Source organism: Ahaetulla prasina, chromosome 8 (genome assembly GCF_028640845.1).
Source record: "Ahaetulla prasina isolate Xishuangbanna chromosome 8, ASM2864084v1, whole genome shotgun sequence".
NCBI lineage: Eukaryota > Metazoa > Chordata > Lepidosauria > Squamata > Colubridae > Ahaetulla > Ahaetulla prasina.
The window spans coordinates 91,675,370-91,698,937 of record NC_080546.1 but is presented as its reverse complement, the minus strand read 5'-3'; the positions used below and the strand labels follow the sequence as shown (position 1 = coordinate 91,698,937).

Here is a 23,568-nt window from a genome sequence, read left to right as displayed (position 1 = left end):
TCTATATCTATATTTATATCTATATCATCTATATCTAGGTATCTTCTGTATCTATATATTCGATATCTAAATCTATATACCGACTTTTCTTTCTCTCTCTCTTCATCTACCTACTTACCTATCTATTATCTATCTCTATCTCTACGTACCTACCTACTTATCTCTCTCTCTGTCCATCCATCCCATCTCTCTCTCTCTCTCCACCCACCCACCCATCATCTATCCATCCATCCTATCATCTATCTATCTATCTATCTATCTATCTATCTATCTATCTATCTATCATCTATCTATCTATCTATCCAGCTAGCTAGCTAGCTAGCTATCATCTATCTATCTATCTATCTATCTATCTATCTATCTATCTATCTATCTATCTATCATCTATCTATCTACCCAGCTAGCTAGCTAGCTAGCTATCATCTATCTATCTATCTATCTATCTATCTATCTATCTATCTATCTATCTATCTATCTATCTATCTATCTATCTGTCTATCATCTATCCATCCATCTATCTATCTCTATCTATCCATCTATCTATCCATCCATCTATCCATCCATCCTATCATCCATCTATCTATCTATCTATCTATCTATCTATCTATCTATCTATCTATCATCTATCTATCTATCTATCTATCTATCTATCTATCTATCTATCTATCTATCTATCTATCATCTATCTATCTATCCAGCTAGCTAGCTAGCTAGCTATCATCCATCATCTATCTATCTATCTATCTATCTATCTATCTATCTATCTATCTATCTATCTATCTATCTATCTATCTATCTCTATCTCTACCTACCTACCTACTTATGTCTCTCTCTATCATCTATCTATCTATCTATCTATCTATCTATCTATCTATCTATCTATCTATCTATCTATCTATCTATCTATCACTCTCTGTCTGTCTGTCTGTCTGTCTGTCTACCTACCTACCTACCTATCTATCATGTCTCTATCTATCTATCTATCTATCTATCTATCTATCTATCTATCTATCTATCTATCTATCTATCATCTATCTGGGTGGAGGAGCTAACTCCAAGAGTTAGTTTTTAGGTGTTAAAAAAACACACTTATGTTTTGGTATGGAAACCTGATCCAATCCTGTTTCTGGGGTGCCGTATCTCTTGAAAGCACCTTCAGAGTAACAGCCACCATCGCTATCACAAAATCTGGAAGAAGAAGAAAAAGTTGGGGAGGGGGAAGAACACAGGTTTTTGACTAAGGTGATGGGCTCCATTTCCCTGCCTGTCTAAAAATGCATTAAATAGGTTTTTCTCTCCTACAGCCTTTTCCCTTTTGAGAAAGCTGGCTGGGGGAGAGTGATAACGGCTTTTGCCAAATTGTGTTGGAGTTTGTACACGGTTTGTTATTTTAAACCTTCACATTTATTCTTTCATCCTGCTTATATATGGGTAGTTTTGGCTTCTTTCCTCTTTTTTAATCTTCTTAACTTGTTTGACTTACGATCCACAATCCGGAATCCGTCTCACAGACTTTTACAAGCATAATCTTGGATTTTTAGTAGGGTGTCAAAAACAAAACAAAACAAAAAAGCCCCAATAAAACTGTTTGGAAATATTTGCAAGATGGAACTCATCCAGGGAAATTGGGCAATGCTAATTGCACAACAGAAATAAATACTTTTTCTTCTTCCTACGTTGCTCCAAAGGTATTCAAGTACACAGCGTTACAGCTCAGAACAAATGGCATTTTTCATTTCAAAGTTGCTTTGTTTTTTTTTCCCGTTTCTCCACTACGCAAGTTTTGGACAAGCTAACTCTAGGTCAGTGGTTATCCATTTAAGCTGACGGATTTGGCTCCATTAGAAAATGAACTTGGAGGTGTGCCAGTGACAATGCAAAAAAGAAGAAGGGAATAATTGGGAAATGAAGTTTGGCAGGACTTAACGTCTGTGTTTATTTGCTTTAAAGCAATGACAACCAGCTATTCGGAATGGATGAACTGCAATTAATTATTTGAATTAATTAATTAATTCACCCACCCACCCCCTGGACTATCCTGGTGTGATGCTCACATTTTGTGAAAGAAGGACTGTGTTGTGTCTGCACCCCCCCGCCGAGCCGGCCCTGCTGCCAGAAAGTGACTTGGACAGTGAGGGGGAAGGGCCGTCAGGACTTACCTCGGGAGCACCGGCTTCCCTGGCTCAGCTCCAGGAGCCACAAGCAGGCCACTTGAAAGAGATAAGGCCTCCATCCCCTGACTCTTCTCCCCCCCAGGCCACGCCTGCAGACCCAGCTGACAGCAATCAGGCATGGTTGAATCCTAGGTTTCGTAGGCAGGAGAGGAGGGAACAACAGAAGCAAGAGTAGGGCAGGCCTAGGAAGTGCTGAGTCATGGAGCACAGGATATAAAAGGCAGCCAGAGCTACTCTGTCTATTTGTAACAGGCAAATCCACTGATTGACTAGAGCTGAAGTTTGTGACTCACCAGTGCCATGGAAGATAACGAGGGCTCTTGGCAGACGCTGGCTCTTTTGTTGCCAGAGCTGATAGTGCCGGCTAATTAAGCCATCATTCGGACGGAGGCGGAGGAGGACAGAACAGACTGGCAGAGGCAGGGGGAGGAGTGAAAAGAGGAGTTAGCCTAGAATTGCTACATAGTCACAAACAAAATCCTACTCCTTTTGATTGCCCTTGGCTCCAATTTAACTCTAACCAAGTGCTGACCGTTAGAGAAGATTCCAATGACACAGAACATAAAATAGACATAGAATTCTTCAGTGGCCAACTGTGATTGGACACACAAGGAATTGTCTTGGTGCATATGCTCTCAGTGTACATAAAAGAAAAAAATACGTTCGTCAAGAATGCGTAAGCTTTTAGCAATAAATTAGTTAAATCAGGCGTGGATCTGGTCTTTCATGCCTGACACTTTTCCAAATGTTAAGTTTCCAAGTTTTGCAGAATTAGCCAAACCCAAACCCAAAATAAAAACATATGAAGAATGGTTGCAGGAACTGGATATGTCTAGTTTAGTGAAAAGAAGGACCAGGGGAGACAGGATAGCAGTCTTCCAATATCTCAGGGGCTGCCACAAAGAAGAGGGAGTCGGGCTGTTCTCCAAAGCACCTGAGGGCAGAACAAGAAGCAATGGGTGGAAACTAATCAAGGAGAGAAGCAACTTAGAACTAAGGAAGAATTTCCTGACAGTTAGAACAATTAACCAGTGGAATAGCTTGCTGCCAGAAGTTGTGGGTGTTACATCCCTGGAGGCTTTTAAGAAGAAACTGGCCAACCACTTGTGTGAAATGGTATATGGCAGTGATGGTTAAACTTTTTGGTGCCAAGTGCTCAAAACATGTGTGCACACAAATGCACACATGCGGGCCCCACTCCCCAAAATGCAATGCAAGCCCACACACCCATGCATGTGCCCCCCCCCGTTGCATGCGCCCAGCCCCTCCAGCCCCTGTTTTGGCTTCCAGGTAGGTTCTCCTGCATTTATGCCATCCTTGCTTTCACCGATCTTCTTAGTTTCTCTCCCCACCCCAGTGTGCGCTACATTTCTCCTGCATTTTTGCCACCTGTGCCTTCTTTGATCCACTCAGTTTCTCCCCCAACTGCACCCCAACTTTCTCCTGCATTTCTGCCATGGAGAGGCACCTGTGGAGGGTGGAACCTCACAGGTATACGGTCTCCAGCTTGAGCAGTGTTGTGACCCAGGCCTAAGTAAATAGTAGGAAACCCAGTCAGTGTAAAAACAAACTTTATTAGAACAGCTGAGAATTAACTCATTCTCAGCGTAGTCCAACTAAATTAAAGCAAATTCCTCCCAACACAAATTGCTCAGTCCTATCACCAACCTTAGTCCAATTAGGCAAACTGCCAAAGGCCTTTCTTGGCAAAAGTTCAGAAGACTCCGATACGAAACAAATGCAACAAGACAAAGCTATCAATGTTGTTTTCCGGCAAAGAGCCCAAATGCCGTTGCTGGTCTTTTAAGCCTTATGGGAGGGGCCAATCATCTCCTGGCCTTACTCCTGAGTCGTCCTCTTTGCTTGAGCTGCTCTTGCCTTCTGGCAGCTCTTCTCATGCGTGCATTAGGAACAGGCTCCTCCTGTTCCTCTGCCTCACTACTGTCAGCCTCTGGAGGCTCTGGAGTCTGCACCTCACTTCCCGATGGCCCTGGCCCCACCTCTGCCTCTGACACAGAGTCCTCATCTGGGCCTTCCCCAGCCTCCAGGACTGGCCCACGCTCTTCCTCAGCCTCATCGCTGTCTGACTCCGTTGCCAGCTCCGCAGGCTGCTGGCGGACCACAACAAGCAGAGAGTTGAACTAGAAGGCTTCCAAGGTCCCGTCCATCTTTATTCTGATTGATTGAAGACTGGACAGCCATTTTTTCTGGGATTGAGAATTCAGATAAAGGTTTGACCAGAAAATTTCCAAGGCCCCTCCCAACTCAGAAGTCTGTTTTGTTTTTTTCCCCTTGGGTGGGAAATTTAATTGTTTTACTTTTTCAGGGGTATTTTTTTCAATTCCCTGGTATAATCCACGGCTCTGAGCTTCTCACACCCAAGTTTAATTTTTGATATTGGTCACGTTTGGCTGTGTGTTGCCCCCCGATATAGAATATCCGTGGGCATGGGTGGTGCTACCTTCTATTTTTGCCTTGCGGTAGCCATCTTCTGCCTTAGGTTGGGCTGAGAGACAACGAGTGGCCCAACTCACCCATGTGCTCCTGGGTCAAGGGGACACAGGACTCTGGATCTCCCCAGTTATCACTCTGTGCAATTTATTCACCCTTGGAGGAAAAAAACCCCAAAATATGTTTTTGAAGAAGAAATAAAACGTGACGGAAAATCTGGCTGTGTGAAAAATCCCCAAAACATGAAATAAAAATTAAAACCTTAAATGTACCACCCACGGTGTGACTTAAAAGCCCCCCCCCCACAGAGAGCTCAGCTGAGCAATTTAAAGAGAGTCTGTCTCACAATTGTTCTTCCCCCCCCCCTCTCGTTTTAAACACACAACAAGACCAGCCGCAGATTTTTCTCCACCGACAACCATCATGTCATCGGCAGAATGCTCATCAACTCTCATTTGAACAAACACCCCAGCAGGCTACGTAAATGTTCAAAAGATATAGCAAACACAAAGAAATCCTTTTTTGTTGTTGTGGTGGTTGTTGAGTTTTTTTCCTGTTGTTTCTCGACTTGTGAGGGCCTCACTGTTGTTCCGCCTCCTGAGGTGCGCACCGTTCGTTGTGTCTCTGCCAGGAGGAATCGTCGATGGAATCTTTGAAGCATCTGGACAGAAACAGGCAGTTTTGACCCCAACTGTTCTCTCCGTACGAAATAGCAGCCATTTTCGACTCGGCGGGACCCAGCCAAGGGATGCAGCTAAACACTTAACTTTGGCGTTTCATCTTTCTTCCCGCCAACCCTCTGCAGGGAAGGTTAAGACGAGTCCTCTTCCCAAAGCATTTATTTTACTTTTATTTATTTATTTTATTTGTCATAACAGTATACGCAAGCATAAGCATGAAGTCTCTATACAACATATAAGTATATATATCAGTATAAGCAGTGGTGGGATTCAGCCAGTTCCCACCACTTCAGGAGAACTGGTTGTTAAATTTCTGAGCAGTTTGGTAAACTGGTTGTTGGAAGAAATCATTAGGCAGAGAACCGGTTGTTAAATTACTTGAATCCCACCACTGAGTATAAACATGTAATAACTATATAAATTGTATATAATGAAGGAAACAGTAGGACAGGAACGGTAGGCACGTTTGTGCTCTTATGCACGCCCCTTATTTATTTATTTTATTATTATTGTTGTTGTTGTTGTTGTTGTTGTTGTTGTTGTTATTATTATTATTATTATTATTATTATTATTATTATTATTATTATTATCGGATTGCGCCTTATTTTCTCCCTTCAAAAAATAGCACGGGGTTGAATTAGGACAGAGTTATCTTTCTTGGTTAAGGGTGGCTCAGTGGCTAAGACACTGAGCTTGTCGATCGAAAGGTCAGCAGTTCAGCGGTTTGAATCCCTAGTGCCGCCGCCTAACGGGGTGAGCTCCCGTTACTTGTCCCAGCTTCTGCCAACCTAGCAGTTCGAAAGTACATAAAAAATGCGAGTAGAAAAATAGGGACCACCTTTGGTGGGAAGGAAACAGCGTTCCGTGCGCCTTTGGCATTGAGTCATGCCGGCCACACGACCACGGAGGCGTCTTTGGACAGCACTGGCTCTTCGGCTTTGGAGATGAGCACCGCCCCCTAGAGTCGGGAACGACTAGCATATATGACTGTTAGAACAATTAATCAGTGAAACGACTTGCTTCCAGAGGTTTACTCTGACATTGGAACCTTTTTTGCTGTTGCATGTCAAAAGTGGGGGGAGTTGGGGGGGGTTGTGTGTGCGCAAGGCCACATCCATAACTCAATGCGTCCCGCCCCCCACTCATGCACACGTGACAGCCCCACATGGCATGTTTTTGGCTTGTGATGGCCCGGTGGGCCCGGTAGGCCTGGTTTTCACTCTCCCCATGCTCCAGAGGCTTTCTTGGAGCCAGGGGAGGGCAAAAACGGCCTTCCCCACCCCGCCCAGAAGCCCTCCAGAGGCCGGAAACAGCCTGTTTCCCGACTTCCAGTGGGCCCGGAAGCCTGAAAATCAGCTGGCCAGCATGTGCATGCGCACTGGAGCTGGGCTAGGGCAACGCTCACGTGCCCACAAATATGGCTCCGCGTGCCACCTGTGGCACGCAAGCCACAGGTTCGCCATCATGGGTATAGGATGACCTGCCTGAGCAGAGGGTTGGACTAGAAGACCTCCCAAGGTCCCTTCCCAACTCTGGTGGTGTTGTTTTATTTATTATTAACCTCAAACTCTATAATTAGTTTACTCGTCTTTTAACACCACCCGAACGTTTGATTAAGAGCTAGGTGGGTCTGGCAGATACTCTGACAAAACCAGGAAGGAATTCCTTTTTATTTTATTTTTTTAAAGTAATTCTTCCTGCTAAATTGGGATTATTCCTCCCTGCAACTGGCCTGAAGACCCACGAGTGACAAACGAACATTTACAGACAATTAGGTTCGCAAACCAGCAGGAAAATTATCTCTAGGGCTCAGAGCCCAGACAAGCTTTGCAGCTGCCGAGAAGCCCGTTTTCTTATTTTGGGAAGAAAAAGAAACGAAACACGACGAGGCAGGAATCAGACTTGCTCCCTTCGGTCCAAGATCTCCAACGATAAATATTGCACAGCTCCCGTCCTACGAGGGACCGAAACACCCCCCCACCCCAACTACACTGTTAAAATTGTGGTCCATGGGATGATTCCCTCTACAGGGTAGAAAACCCTCAAGTTGTACTTTCCTACTGGAAGTTAATTGATTATCCCCATGAAAAGCATTTCGGATGAGAAATGGCCACAAAGAGCAGCATTTCAGCCACAGACCACAAGTTAATGGGTTAGAAAGGAAACAAAACACAGGCTTTCCTCTCTCCGCCCCTAAATTTAATGTGGAAAAAAGCAAAGTTTTACACCTTGGCAGGAAAAAAAACAACCCAAAGGTACAAGTACAGATTAGGCGAAACCTGGCTCAAAAACAGCCCCTGTGAGAAGGACTGTGAGAGATCTCCTGCTTTGAGCAGAGGACTGGACTAGAAGACCTCCAAGGTCCCTTCCAGCCCCTGTTCTGATTCTGACCTTGGAGTCCTGGTGGACGATCCCTTAAACATGAGCCAGCTGTGTGTGGTGGCGGTAGCGGCAGCCAAAAAGCTAATACAATCCTCGGTTGTGTAAACCGAGGCATCGAATCAAAATCATGTAAAGAATTAGTACCGCTTTATAAAGCCTTAGTAAGGCCACACCTGGAATAACTTCATCCAGTTTTGGTCACCACGTTACAAAAAAAGACGTTGAGACTTTGGAAAAAGGGCAGAAAAGAGCAACTAAGATGATTTAAAGCGGTGGTGGGATTCAGCCAGTTCGCACCTATTCGGAAGAAACCGTTGTTAACTTTCTAAGCAGTTCGGAGAACCGGTTTGTTGGAAGAAATCTTATTTTGTTTTCTTTCCACTTTCCAGGGCTAATCCTGTAAGGAAGGCAGGAAGGAACATTCTGGTGGTGTTTCTAGCCTCATCTCTATTGCCCTGCTTACAGAAACTGCCTCTCTGGTTAACCCTTAGTACATTGTAACCACTAAGACGAAGCGCCCATCGACGTGAGTGACGTTGAGTTGGCCACGCCCACACGGTCACATGGCCACCGAGTCACGCCTACCCAGATGGTCATTAGGGCAGAGAACCGGTTGTTAAATTATTTGAATCCCACCAACGATTTAAAGGTCTGCAGACTAAAACATATGAAGAACGGTTGCAGGATTTGGGTTTGGCTAATCTAGAGGGAAAAAAAGGAGTAGGAGAGACATGATAGCAGTGTTCCAGTATTTGAGGGGCTGCCACAAAGAAGAGGGGTTCAAATTATTTTCCAAAGCACCAGAAGGCAGGAGAAGAAACAATGGATGGAAATTCATCAAGAAGCAACGTGGAATTAAGGAAAAACTTCCTGACAGGGAGGGCAACTAACCAGTGGAACAGCTTGCCACCAGAAATTATGGGTGCTCCATCACTGGAGGTTTTTAAGAAGAGACCGGATAGTTACTTGTCTGAAATGACATTGGGTCTCCTGCTTGAGCAGGGGGTTGGACTAGAAGACCTCCAAGGTCCCTTCCAGCTCTATTCTGATTAATTGATTTTGCTTTACCGAGCTTGTTTAATTTGACTTTGGCCAAAGATAAAGCTGGCATGGTAAGCTTCAAACAAATTACTTCTTCGGATTTGGAAGAAATCTTATCTTGTTGGGAATTAATCCATACTCTAAGGTCCCTTCCAGCTCCAGTCTGATTGACTGAAACGTTTCAACAATTCGCTCTTGAATCATCTGTACCAAGGAAATAGAAAGGGAAAATTAACTCGCAGATGCCTTTGCATTTTATTGTTTCTGATTCTGTCGGTTCAACCGAGTCCAATATTCATCCTCCTCCCTCCTTCCTGACATTTAAATCTCTTAATATACATTCAAGCAGGCGCCATGCCAAAAATATACATTCTGCAAAGATAAAATATACATTCTGCAGAGAGACCGGAAAAAAAAGAGAGAGAAAGAAATTACATAAACAAATGGAGGAACACCAAGTCCTATTATTATTTATGTCATTTTATCTGGTAGTGTTCATCAGAAAAGAGAATATTTGTCCCTCGGGGTTCCTGCTGTTCTGTGAGCTTGGTGGTTTTCCTGCAGATGTGCACTGCTACTGTACTGATGATGTTACCCGGTTTGGTAATGAAATGTCTGGAAAAACAAAACGAAACCCACCAAGCTCAGAGAGTACGCAGGACCCCTCATTTCAACCCTGAGTTACAAATATTCTCTTTTCTGATTAACACCACCGGAAGAGCAAACGGAAGAGGCCAGAATCTAGGATCTAGGATCTTAACCATTCTCACACCATCCCTTCATTGTAATTATTTACAGGTGGATTGTATTTATGCCTTTATTTATTTATTTTGTATGCATTGTAGTGTTGACTGGAGGAACCACATCCACCTCTGAGAAACGAAAAGGCAGAATGGAGAAAACGTCAAGATAGAGAACATGACAATAAGGTCAAAATGTTCACTAAGAGGGAGTTGGAGGAGGAGGAGGAGAAGAAGAAGAGGAGGAGAAAGGAGGAGGAGGAAAAAAAGAAAGGAGGAGGAGAAAGGAGAAAGAGGAGGAGAAAGAATAAAAAGGAGAAGGAGAAAGATGAGGAGGAGAAAGGAGGAGGAGGACAAAGAGGGAGGAGGGAGGAGGAGGAAGAGAAAGAAGAACAGGAGAAAGAGGAGGAGAAGAAGAGGAGAAGGAGGAGAAGGAAGAGAAAGGAAGAGGAGGAGAAAGGAGAAAGAGAAGGAGGAGAAAGGAGGAGGAGAAGGAGGAAGAGGAAGAGAACAAAGAGGGAGGAGGGAGGAAGAGAAAGAAGAACAGGAGAAAGAGGAGAAAGAGGAGGAAAAGAAGAGGAGGAGGAGGAGGAGGAGGAAGAAAAGAAAGGAGGAGGAGAAAGAGGAGAAAGAATAAAAAGGAGAAGGGGAAAGATGAGGAAGAGGAGAAAAAGGAGAAAGGAGGAGAAGAGGAGGAGGACAAAGAGGGAGGAGGGAGGAGGAGGAAGAGAAAGAAGAAGAAGAGGAGGAGGAGGAGGAGGAGAAGGAGGAGGAGGAGGAGGAGAAGAAGAAGAAGAAGAAGAAGAAGAAGAAGAAGAAGAAGAAGAAGAAGAAGAAGAAGAAGAAGAAGAAGAAGAAGAAGAAGAAGAAGAAGAAGAAGAAGAAGAAGAAGAAGAAGAAGAAGAAGAAGAAATTATCATCTTCCACCTTCATAGTTTAAGGTCTTTCATTTGGAATGTAACTCAAAGAAGGCTGAAGATGACAGAATTAACTTTGGAGCATCTCTAACATCCAGCCTGGTCACGTATTTTACTTTGGTCGTTTTCAGCTACACAATGCGACCCTGTTTTCCTGGGCGCCGGTCAGTTCTTCCACAGTCTGGATGTCACCCAGAGGTTTCTTCTCGAGCTCGGGCGCTTCTTTGGAGCTCCAGGCAGGAGGGTTGGGAGACAAGGGAGAATCCCCTGCAACGAAACCGTCCAGTTCTGCAGGGCTTCCGTCTTGTTCGTCTGTCGGATCTTCTGCTCCTCCATCCTCCAGTTCCACGGTTGACAGATCTTTGGCCGCCTTCATGCCGTCCTTCTCAAGACTACTCGTGCCGTCTACTTCTGACAGCAACTGGGACAAGGAGGAGTGGCGGTCGTTGGCTTGAGGACCGCTCTTTGGGTTTCCGTGCAAATCATCTGAAAGGACAGCGGTTTCTCCCATTCTCCATTCTCTTTTAGCAGGACACGGGATGGGCGCCTGCCTTGGTTGATCTTCTACGGGAGGAAAATAAAAATGGGAATATTGTATGTTTCCGCGCGGACAGCGAGCAGGAACAATAGATAAGAACCAAGCAATTTTCACAGGCGGAATCGTTCTGAACTAGGCTTCCTTAGAAAGCATGCTGCACAATCTTAGTTCCTGCAAACCTCTTTTATTCACACGGCTGTGAATTATTGTCATTCACGCTCCGCAAGGCTTCTCAAGCAGTCTTTCAGGGGAGTGTTTACAAACACCCACCTTATCTCCCTTGGAATGCTGCCAGAGAACTAATTGCCACATGCAGGGCAAGGCCAAACGTAGCACAGAGTCAAACAGAGCTTTTACCATCCAGATGAATTAATTGCTTCCTGCAAAAGCTCACGTCCCGTTCGCTCCTCTTTTATGTCTTATGGGAGGGGCCAATCATCTCCAAGCCTTACTCCTAAGTCGACCCTGTTTTCTTAATTGTTCTGTTCTGGCAGCTCTGCTCATGCGCACATTGGGACCAGGCTCCCACTGTTCTTCTGCGTCGCTGATGTCAGACTCTGGAGATTCCAGAGGCAGCAAAGAACTACCAGATGGCCTTGGCTCGCTCTCTGCCTCCGACGCAGAGCCCTCGTCCGAGCCTTCCCCAGACTCCAGGACTGGCCCACGTTCCTCCCCAACCTCCTCACTGCTCGAATCTGCTGCCAGCTCTGCTGGCCGCTGGCAGGCCACAACACATGTCATTGTTGGGGTTATTCCAAAATTTGAGATTTCTGCTATTATGACTTCAGCGGCTTACCTTCTAGGTTATGCTGTGGCTTCTCAACGAATGCTCGTAATGGGGATCGTGACCTCTGGATCGCAGGGACAGCCGGTTCACTAAAGGTAATAGTATCCTTGCCACCTGTAATCATAGGACACAAACATATTAATTTCCCTTATCCCCTCCAAAAACCAAAAGAGATTAAAAAAGAAAACCAAGAATCGAAATTAAGCATTTAAAACAAGGACATTCTACTTGATACAGGAGAGGTGCGGTGGCCTAGAGGTGGAGCTCTCACCTCACAATCGGGAGGCTGTGAGTTCTATCCTAGGTGGAGGCAGATATTTCTCTCTCTGGGCACAATGAGAATATACCTGCTGAACAAAACTCCGCACTGGCAACAGGAAAGGCATCCGGCCAGTAAAACACTCTGCTTGCTCCATTCATTTGCCCAGACTCCATCCCGCAGGGGATTATGGGGTTGTTAAATGATGATGATGATGATGATGATGATATTCTACTTGATATCAGAAGGATCTTGGTCATTCTTTCTCGCTTCCTTTGTTCCTCCCTCTCTGTTTAATTGTTTAGAACTTAATCAACTCTTAGGCCACATCCAATAATCCAAGTACTTTGGATTAAAGTACAAAAGCTGGAATTTCAGGGTCAGAAAAAACCCTGAGATTAGAAGTCTCAGCAATATGAAACCAGGATATCCTACTTGATATCAGAAGGAACTTGCTAATTTTTGTCTCCCTTCCTTTGTCTCTCGCTCAAGAGACTGAGCAAGTAACCCAGATTGTGGCACGTTCTCCTCCGGGAATCAATTCTTCCTCGTCTTCCCGGGGGCACAAATAAATACATAAATAGCACGAGTCACTCTGGAAAAATAATAGCTTTTGAGTTTTCGGGTAGAGAAATAATTATACGTTCATGGAGCGCTTATCAAAACGGGCCTGTAGGCACCAACTCAGCAGTCCAGGCTGCGGATGGTGATGAGTTTTCGGCACAGTCAGTACCGAAAGGGTGACCATCTACTAACTCCTCCGTTTAGTAGACTCCGTCTTGCTCCAGCTGTTACGTTGGAAGAGTTTTTTGAAGACTGAGAAATAAAGAGCGTTGCCTCAAACAGCATCCATTGACCGAGGGAAAATTGCCTTTGTTTGAAGGAAGATTCATTAAAAGAACCAAGCTAAGCGTCTATGGAGATCCTCAGCCATCCAGGTCATGGCTGGAGAAGCAACTGGACTGACTTGTTTCCATCCATCCATCCATCCATCTTCCTTCCTTCCTTCCTTTCCTTCCTTCTTTCCTCCCTCCCTCCCTCCTTCCTTTCTTCTTTCTTGTCTCCTTCCTTCCTCCCTCCCTCCCTTCTTTCCTCCCTCCCTCTTTTTCTTCTTTTCTGTCTCCTTCCTTCCTTCCTCCCTCCCTCCCTCCTTCCTTTCTTCTTTCCTGTCCTCCCTTCTTTCCTCCCTCCCTCCTTCCTTTCTTCTTTCCTGTCTCCTCCCTCCCTCCCCAACTCTTACATTTGCACCTCTTACATAAGGGAAATATTTCTTCCCTTATTACACTTCCTTCCAATTAGAAATAATTGTGCAAGGAACCTCTATTTCTCTTGCGACTCTCCGAGTCAAATATCTTATATCGGGAAAGATAGCATTGAAAAACATTTCAGATAACATTTCCACTGATACGCGCTGGCGATAACACTTTGTGCACATTAGAAGGTTTGTTACTAAAAACGTAAATACGTCAAGGAGAAACCTACTCCCGAGTCCCACTGAGATATTGTAGCTCAGGCCTTCAGGCAGCAAGGAGAAAAAGAAGGAAAGAAAACCGTTATTATATCAAATGTTAGTTTGATGTCTAAACAAGAACAGAGTCAGATATTCAGAGATGGCATTCCGCTGGTTTGGGCCGGTTCAGGCGAACCGGTAGCAGAGATCACGGGATGGGAAAACGGCAAAGCAGCATGGCAGCCAAAACAAAAGCACATTCCAGACATATCTCTCTCAAGGCTGTCTCCCAGGGTTACCCACAGCAGCCAGAGGGTAGTGATCTTTATAACCCACAAAATTGCTCCATTGGTGAACGTGCCTGATGGCACACCCTTGGGGGAAGGGGGGGGAACAGGGTCGAATCTCGGCCGTAAATTATCTGGGGTCAGAGTTGGCTTCATTTGGGAACGTGCCGACACGAAGCTCCTAAAAAATAACCGGATTTCTTTTGAACCTTGGCTTGAGGCTTATGATTTAATTAGGGCATCCGTCAAAACCCTGACACACGTGACCATGGGGATGCTGCAACGGTCGTAAGTGTGAAAAATGGTCCTAAGTCACTTTTTTCAGTGTTGAACTGTCACTAAGTGAACTGTTGTAAGTCTGTTATCAACATAGTGTATGGGTGGATCCAAGCAAGGCGGCCTTTTGCAATTAACGGGTGGAAATTTTTACTAAATGCTACTAACCTGGGAGACTCCATAAGCCAGAAACTTCTAAAGTTCTCAGTTTTTTCTCCAGCTCGGCCACCCGGTTGCCTAAAATTCTGAAACAAGGATTTGACATTTGATATAAAAGAATAAAACAAAAAGAGAGATTTACATGGAGATAAAGGGGCTGTTTAGGAATCCGTCTACACATCTCTCTCTCTCTCTCACACACACACACATATAGACATGCAGATATGTACAAACACAAATATATAATTGTAACGTTTTGTAGCTTTCGTGACACGGTTAAAATGGATTTAACCCACAATCCTCAGCTTAATAAATCGATCAAAACTGATTTTCCAAGACTGATTTTCTTTTAAAGTAGCAAAATGTGGGTAGTAAGAAATACACAAAGTCCTTGACTTACAAAGGTTTGGTTAGGGATCGTTCAGAGTTACAACGGCACTAAAAAATGGGACTTATGACTTGTTTTTCACAGTTATGACCATTGTCATATCCCCCAGGATCACGTGATCAAAATTCAGATGCTTGGCCAATGCTTCATACTTATGACGGTCGTAGTGGTCCCAGGGTCACGTTATCCCCTTTTGCGACCTTCCGACCAGTGGAGTCAAAGGGGAAGTCGTAAGTCATTGGTCATAAGTCACTTCTTTCATGACTGTGGTCACTTTGAATGGTCCCCAGATGAATGGTTGTACATCAAGGGCTACCTGTTTATCTGCTTCATCCTTTTTTCCCAGTGGTTTTTTTTTGGAAAAAAACAGTTCCACAAAGCATCGTGCACCTTGGTGAGGGCAATCAAATGACCAGATCAGCAGAGCTTGTGGAGAAATTGTCAGGGATTTAAGAGTTGACTAGCTGCTGCAACGATACAATAATGTAATGATGGGAATGAGTCAGCAAGGTTTTTGGCTGTTATCCCTTTAAGAGCCTGTATAATAAAAAGAGGCCCTGTTAGGGCATCTCTCTCTCTCTCTCTCTCTCTCACTGTGTGTTTTTCCCTGCTGTAATTGCTGATTGTTTGACCTTTGCCTATAGTACGTGTATGTATAGGATATATTCTTTTGTAGATAAAACCATTATTACATGGCAAACCTCTGTCTGCTGTTATTGCTCTTGGGTTGTCTCATGGAGTAAAGCTGTGCGCACTCTGACAGAGTATATTGTAGCAAAAAATCACTTACTTGTTGGTTTGTCTTTGGTGCTGGATGACCATATTCTTCTCATGGATGGTCTCCAATAAAGCAGTAGCCAAGGATTTAAGATCAGAAATGGACTGAGGCGTTGCCGGTAAACTACAGCCATGATCTTCGGATAACAGCTCTTGCACTAGGAAACAGTTGAAGGAAGTGAAAACAAATTTAGGAAAGTTTTTTTAAAGTTTTATTAAACTTTTTTTTACATTTGTAAAAAATGTACAAATGTAAAAAATTTTTTACATTTTTTTACATTTAAAACATAGGAAAAATAACAGTTTTTATTACTTAACAGCTATTTGTGGTGTTTACTTAACACCACAAATTACTTATTACTTAACAGCTATTTGTGGTGTTTTTCTTATAACAATAATCCGTGCAATGATTGCAAACATTAAATTGTATGTATTTGTGTTCTTGTTTTATCTATTGTTTATACTTAGTAACTAAATATCCTTACAAATTTAGGAATGTTTTAAGAGTACAGGTGGTCTTTGACTTACGACCACAATTGAGCTCAAAATTTCTGTTGCTACACAAGACATGCGTTAAGAGGGTTCTGCCCCGTTTTAAGGCTTGTTCTGCCACGGTTGTTAAGTGAATAACATGGTTGTTAAGTGAATCAGGCTTCCCTGTGGACTTTGCGCATGAGGGTCACAAAAGGGGATCGCGTGACCACGGGACCACTTCGACCGTCATAAATATGAGTCGGTTGCCAAGGGTCTGAATTTTGATCACGTGAATGCGGCAATGGTATGGATCCCTTCTTTCAGTGCTGTTATAAAAACAACTGTGCTATTATAATAAATATAACAGGGCTGTTATAATAAACTACTAACTTCCTCGTCTATGTTTTAGATCACACATTGTGTATAGATAAGTGTTGATTCATTAAAAACAAACTTTTAAAAATCTGAGGGGTTGTTTTGAGGGGAAGCTTCCTAGCTGCTGAGCCACCATTCCGTTGTTCATTTAAAGGACCCTGTGATCTGTAAAGCTGCAGATCCATGTGAATTCCAAGGAAAATGCTGCACTTTTAAATAAACCCCACTAGAAGCAGAAATAAACCAACTCTGCTCCCCGATAACAGAGACGAACACAAAGCGATAGGAGGTCCTGCAAAAATGTCCTACCGGCCCCACCATTGTCGATTTCAGAAGAAAAACGTGAGGAGCAAACTCTGTGCCATACCTTGCTTTGCAGAAAGGATTCCAGTCAGGGCGCTGCTGTTTGATTTGCTGTGACCCTTCGAATTTTTCCTTCTTTCTAGAGCGTTCTAAAAAAAAAGAAGGGGGAGCCCAAGGAAAAATATGTATTCAAATGGGGAAAGAAAAACGGATTCTTATTTTACTAATAAAGGAAAATATTTGTCGCTCAAGATTGACACGAGGGGTCCTTGCTTTCTAGGATTGCTTATTTTCTTGCAGACGTTGAATTACCGAACTAGGTAACATCATTAGTGCTAGAAGGGAGCGGGGTTTGCAGAGAAGAGGTGGAGGAAGACAAGGAGGAGGAAAAAGGAGGAGAATGACTGTGGGGTCCTTGGTACTCTCTGAGCTTGTTTTCCTGCAGACGTTTCATGACCTAATGATTTTAATTATGGGCCAAATTTAATAAGTTTAATAAGTTTTTAATATTGGTTTTAATTGTATTGTATTTATTCATTGTTGGTTTTATTTTTGGCTGTAAACTGCCCCGAGTCCTTCGGGAGAAGGGCGGTATAGAAATTAAATTATTACTATTACTATTACCTAAACTAGTTAAAATTAGAACTAGATTCTTATTTTTTTTTAAAAAGAATGTTAAGAAGTGCAGTTTTGGCCTTGCAGTTTTTTCAACTGAATATAAGCCGCTATTTACAAGTACCAACATATATATATATATATATATATATATATATATATATATATATATCATGGTGCTCCATAGATAATATATGTAATACATGTAATATATGTGGAATATTTTTTTATCACAGTGAAATAGGGACGTATCTGCAAGTCCAGAAAACTACAGAAGAAGCAACTGAACTATATAAAAGAAAAGAAGGAGGAGAAGGACACTAATTGGCTATACATTAAACCAAGGGCACAATGGACACCTGTTCATTTATTAACTTAAATGGGGCTTGTACAAAACAATGCACTCTGATCTGAGCACTAATATATTTTTTTTAATGTATCATGCTGTATCACACTGTAAGTATCATTATGATCATTGGATCGGTGTTAAAATCCTGCTGGTTCTGTCCGGCTCGCACGAACTGGTGGCGGCAGCGGCGCATGGTTTGGTGAACCAGTAGCAGCGGCCGCATGTGGCTCCACCCACTCGCCCGGACATTGGTACTTCCTGGTTTTAACCAGGAAGTATCCCGTTTTTGGCCCTCTGCGCATGCGCAGGCGGCTTTGTGCATGCGCAGAGGGTCAAAAATCGGACATGACGATGGCGCGCGCACTTCCGGCATCCACACTTCTGGCACACGCACTTCCGAACCAGTAGGGAAGGTAAGTAGATTTCACCCCTGCGTCGGATGAGTCGAAAGTTATTGTTGAGAGTCAAAGATCAATTAAACCTCCAGTGATTTTTTATTTTCTTTGATAGAAGTTATTTTTGTCAGGTACTCTGTCAGAGAGACAATGAAGGGTCTGGGGGTGGAATAGAGGACCTCGGGGATCCCTTCCCTGACTCTAATTCTATGATTCTGAAGATTTAGGAGAGGAATGTAAATTAAATACAGCAATTTCTTCTGCAAGGAATACAATTTCGGAGGGAATAAAGAGAACCGAAACACGTCTTTTGATAGGCAGTTAACACAAAACGAATTAGCTAAAAGAATAATTCTACCAATATAAACAGAAAATATTATGTTTAAAAGCTTGCCTAAAGCTTCAGTTGTTGTTGTTTTTTTAAAGCTAAATTACCTAATTGCACTTAAAAACTATGAAGAAATATTAGCAGGGTGTTGGGGTGTCTTTTAGTGAAAGAAAGAAATATTTCAAAGACTGATGAGGTTAAAAAAGCCCACATTAATTAGTCTTCTAAGAAGTTTGAAATATATTACATTGCAAAAAGATTACCATATAATTCCCTTTATAGTTCACAGTATAATTTACCTTGTATTTCACAATGTTCGATTTCAGAATATTAACCTCTTCTTGAACTTGTTTTAATCGCTCATGAAGGTATCTGAATTTTGGGGATGAAAAAATATTACTTAAATGCCATTTATTAAGTATTTCAAAGTGAGCTACGGGCTTCATGGCGAAAAAGGAAAGAACGAGAAAAAATGGGAATGAGAAATAATTCAATACCTTGTTAATTGTGCGCACACAAACCAACACACACCAAAGGGGTAAGGACTGCCTACTGATATTCCCCTGCAATTCAACCCCAGTGAGTTCCACAGGCTACTTAAATGAAGCCTCTGGATGTTTGACCCGTGTTAGAGAGATCGTTGCAGCATGGAAGCTGTAAAGCTGCCATCTGCAATTGACAGATGGCAAATCTGTCAATGCCAAAAGTATTCAACTGGTGCTCCGAAGGCGCCTAAAGCTATTGGTCGTACCCTTGCTTGCTTTTGCCATAGTCCCATGATGGCGAACCTATGGCATATGTGCCACAGGTGGCATGTGTAGCCATATCAGTGGGCACGCGAGCTCAGCTCCTTTTCGGGCTTTCTGGGCCCACCAGAAGTAGGAAAACAGGCTGTTTCCTTCCTCCGGAGGGCTTGGGTGGTGGTGGGGAAGGCCCGTTTTTTTCTTTCACCTCGCTCCAGAGCCTCCCTATGAGTCTGGGGAGGGTGAAAACGGCCTTCCCACCCCCACTCCCAGGCCCTCCGGAGGCCAGAATTGCGCTCGAGAAAAACTGAACTTCCGGGTTCTAGTGAGCATGCGCACCCTACGATCAGTTAACTGGCACATATGCACACACCGGTTTTCGGCAGTGATGCGTGTGCGAAGGACAGCTGATCGTTGAGTGTGCATGTGTGCCAGAAACCCAGAAGACAAACAGTCAAGGCCGCGCGTGTTGGGCAACATGGCTTCACGTGCCATAGGTTTGCCATCATGGCCCTAGATGAATCCTTTTGGTGCAGCGACGTCACGTCCTGTCCTTAATAAATCACGATTAATTCCTAAGCAAACTCACCTATTTTCCATACAGAGAGCATCTATATCAATAATGCGGTCAACGTGTCCTCCGAGAACATGGTTCAGCTCCTGGTTTAACTTTTCTGATTTATCCTGGTAAAACGAACGCTCTTCTCTCACATCCTGCAGCTCATCCAACGACGCCTGAAGATCAAGCTGCAGAGTCTCCATCTGGAGACAGAACCAAGCTCAAAAGCGTTAATGAAGATAAGGAGAACTTCCACACGTCCCCCGCCAGGCCAACTCAGCCCGCTAATTTTTTTTTGCCAAGAGTTCCTCTCTCTCCCATGCCTATTTTCAGGAACAAACATGACAAAGTTGGAGGAAAAGGCTGTGCAGAGACAAACTGGAAGCGGGGGATTCCAGAGGTGGGCGGCACACGAATGAACAACCGGTTCGCCCCAGCACCAAAAACGTGAGAGCACGCGCCTTCTGTGCATGTGCTTTGCTCGCGCACTTGCACTCCTGCGCACAGCTTAAAAAACGCAACTAAATAGTATGACATAGCGCCGAGGCGGATGGGTGGACCCACAGGTCACAAGCTGAATCCCACTCATAGGAGATTCTATGTTTTTTCCATTTTATCAAAGGTCAAAATCCCCATTCCCACCCCATTCTGGGGCCAGCCAGAGGTGGTATTTGCCGGTTCTCCGAACTACTCAAAATTTCTGCTACCAGTTCTCCAGAACCTGTCGGAACCTGCTGAATTTCACCCCTGTGTGCAACCCAGGTCAAAGAACACAAGCACCAACAAATCTGGCTTATGACATTTAGAAGTCAAATAGCCATCTAAAAACACCGAGCTCTCTAGTTTTTTTTTAACACCCCGCTCGCCACATTTTTGGCTACGGAAACAGACGCTTGGGCTTGATGGATATCCTGTCTGATCAAATCGAATCTCTTTTCAACGCCTTGCGCTATGAAGAAGTGAAATTCAGGATGAAGAGGTGAGAATCTACGTTCGCAAAGCAGGGGGAAACGTTGTTCAATTACTTGTTCTCGTGCTTTCTCCAGCTGCTGCACGAGATCTTCACGCTCGTGGGGCGCAAAATGACGGGCTCCAACTTCTTCATCTCCCAGTCTTTGCTTGGCAATTGTCATCCGAAGAAGCTGGAAGAAGAAGGGGGGGGAAAAAATCCAGGAGAATTGATAGCAGCATTCAAATATCTCAGGGGTTGGCCCAGTGGTGAAATCTGAACCGGTTTACTACCGGTTTGCTGGCTGCGCATGTGCTATGTGCACCAAATGTGAGATGCACACAAAAAGGAGGCATGGGGTAAGTAGAACAGCACGTGCGGGGGGTGTGTGAGATCAGCTGTGGCGCGTGATCTTTTTTTTAACTTTTTAAAAGCATTTTTTAAAAGAAGCGGCAAGCGAGTGACTGGGTGATTGAGTGGGCATGGGCGGAAGGGCATGGATTTTTGCTACCGGTTCTACGAACCACCCGCCGCTATCACTACCGGATCGGCCGGTAGCATTTCACCCCTGGGTTGCCCCAAAGAAGAGGGAGTCAAGCTATTTTTCAAAACATCTGAAGCAGGATTGTCAAACTCAAGGCCCAGGGTTGGATCCGGCCCCTGAGGTGCTTAGATCTAGCCTGCAGGGCCACCTTGGACTGGCCCACGGGGCCTCTGCCAGCAAAAACAGAGTTTGCAAGGGCCACACGTGGCCGTCCGTTTTTGCTGCTCCGTTTTTCCTGGCAGAGGGTTGCAGGAGGCCGTCGCAGCCGAAAACAGATGTTGTGACTCGTCCTCCCTCCTCTCCTCAGCCGGGCCCCTCCCGTCTCCAACCGGGCCTTTATCAGACCAAGTCTGATAATGAAGATGAAAGGCCTGTCATGACTCCAGCCCTGGCCCCATGCCCAGAGAGGATTCCAGGAGTGAAAGGAGAAGCCCTATAAAGTTCACTCATACAGCGTGTGTTCCTTTGGCTCAGCCTTCAGAGCAGGAAGCCAGCCAGGTGGTGGAATTACTCGGCCCTACTCCCTCTGACCCCTCCCTTTCCCAAATGCTGAAAGCAGATCCAGCTGAAAACAATTCAGAGTGGGTGGACCCTCACTTCCGGAGATCTGAGAGGCGACGCCAGCAGAAGGAAGGGTGGGGCAGGCCTGGATAAATGCTGAGTCATGGAGCCACACCCCACAGCCTATATAAAGGATCTGCTTTTGGCATTCCAACCTTGAGTCAAGCAAAGTCTTCTGTAGTTTGCTGCTATCGGACTCTATCGCTGAAGTCACAACTTGGACTCCTGCCTGCCCTGAGAAACCTCGAAGGCACTTGGCAAGCCGCAGAGGCTTTGTTGCCAAGTTTGTTACGAACTTCCTTGACTCGTTCATCGGAGTGGGGGTGGGACACGACAACGGAGCTTGGGGGCTCTTTTCTCTCCCAAGTGCTCGGGTCACCACAGGTGACATGAGTGATGTCATACTGGCCATACCCCCCCCATACCCCCTCCCCCCACAAGTTCTAACACAACCCTGATGTGGCTCTCAATGAAATTGAGTTTTGACACCCCTGATCCTAAAGCTGGACAAGAAGCAACAGATGGAAACTCATCAAGGAGAGAAGCAACCTGGAACTAATGGTTATAAATCAAGGGCTACTTGTGTAATTGTGTTTGATTTGTACCCTACCTTGTTGTCACCCTGCACTTCTCCCAGTCTTTGATGCAGTTCTTTGATCTCTTCCCCTAAAAGTTTATTTCGATCCCGGGAATCGCTCAGCAGCTGCGTGAGATTTGCCTGGGAAAAGTGCAAGAAACGGTCACGAGGGGAACCCAAAGATGCAGCTGAGAAAAAAGCAACGACTATTTTTTTTATTGGATGCGTTTCCTAGAATTAAAATTAATGCAAGGGAAGCAAAAAGAAAAAAAGAGCAAGCCATATGTGCACATACAGCTCGCAGGTAATAGATAAATACCAACAGATGGCAACACAATTACGCAGGAATACTCTACCAATTTTTTATCTTATCATCTTATCGTTTATTTTATTTTATCATTAATGTAATTTTATTGTTTTATTGTCGTTGTATTATTTAATTTGATTTGATTTTTACCTTACTTTTTGCTTCGTTTTATCATTTTATTTTTTATCTTATTCATTTATTTTACTTTGATCTTATTTTATTCATTTACTTTTATATTTTCTTTTATTTTTCCGAACCGATTTTAAGTCCCACGCCAGCCCCACATCGCTTAAGTCCCAGACCATCTTTGTGAAGACAGAAAAAAAAATATAAAACAGGAAATTTTATTCCAAGTTCTTTGCAACATCCTCCTTCGCAAAGCTCCTTGAAACAAACACCGTAGAAGCTGAATTTATTTTCCAGCATCCTAGAATGTCTTTGGAGATAAACGATGCGAACGAAAGGAAAGAGGAAGAGGCGGGGGGCGGGAAACTGTAATGAAATGTAAATTTCTGGCAACTACACTAAGACTTCATGGCGAGATTTTCAGAAGTGGCTTGTCCTTCCTTCCTTAGAACATAGAATAAGACGGTTGGAAGGGACCTTGGAGGTCTTCTAGTCCAACCCACTGCTCAGGCAGGAAACCCTTATATCATTTCAGACAAATGGCTGTCCAGACTCTTTTTGAAAACCTCCAGTGACGGAGCACCTGCAATTTCTGGTGGCAAGTTATTACATTGATTGATTGCTCTCAGTCTATGAGCCTGTGTGGCGTATATCATAAAAACAAATGCAATACATTTATATAGAGTTAAAACTAAAACTGTTGCCATGGATGCTAACGTAGCTTCTTGGTGCCCTTATCACACTGTTTTTTTAAAAAAGTTAGTCTTAGGGTGTCAGGCAGAAAGAACCGAGACAACAAATCAAGTTTTGGCTAAGGTGATTTATTGTTCATTCCTGCGTACCAGAATCTAGTCAACCAACACTAAATTGGCACCAGGTTAAGAGTCAACGGAATTCTAATAATAATAATCAGAATACGGCTGGAAGGCACCTTGGAGGTCTTCCACTCCAACCCCCTGCTCAAGCAGGAGACCCTACCTACACCATTCCAGACAGCGAGGAAGCCCCTACTACTTCCGAAGGCCATTGGTTGATTGTTCTAACTCAGAGGTCAGC

General features: G+C 44.0%; 1 protein-coding gene across 1 annotated transcript in view; it reads right to left on the bottom strand.

The window, feature by feature from the left end:
• Positions 1-8,965: 8,965 nt before the first annotated feature.
• CCDC149 (coiled-coil domain containing 149) overlaps positions 8,966-23,568 on the bottom strand; it is a 36,964-nt gene continuing 22,361 nt past the window's right edge. Inside the window, exons 4-12 of the mRNA XM_058192999.1 lie at positions 22,113-22,220; positions 20,474-20,590; positions 19,479-19,651; positions 18,446-18,518; positions 16,524-16,608; positions 15,321-15,465; positions 14,152-14,228; positions 11,721-11,825; positions 8,966-10,950 (exon numbers count right to left, since the gene is read on the bottom strand). Of these exons, the coding sequence (XP_058048982.1) occupies positions 10,514-10,950; positions 11,721-11,825; positions 14,152-14,228; positions 15,321-15,465; positions 16,524-16,608; positions 18,446-18,518; positions 19,479-19,651; positions 20,474-20,590; positions 22,113-22,220 (1,320 nt within the window). The 3' untranslated portion in view covers positions 8,966-10,513. The remainder of the gene's footprint in view (positions 10,951-11,720; positions 11,826-14,151; positions 14,229-15,320; positions 15,466-16,523; positions 16,609-18,445; positions 18,519-19,478; positions 19,652-20,473; positions 20,591-22,112; positions 22,221-23,568) is intronic.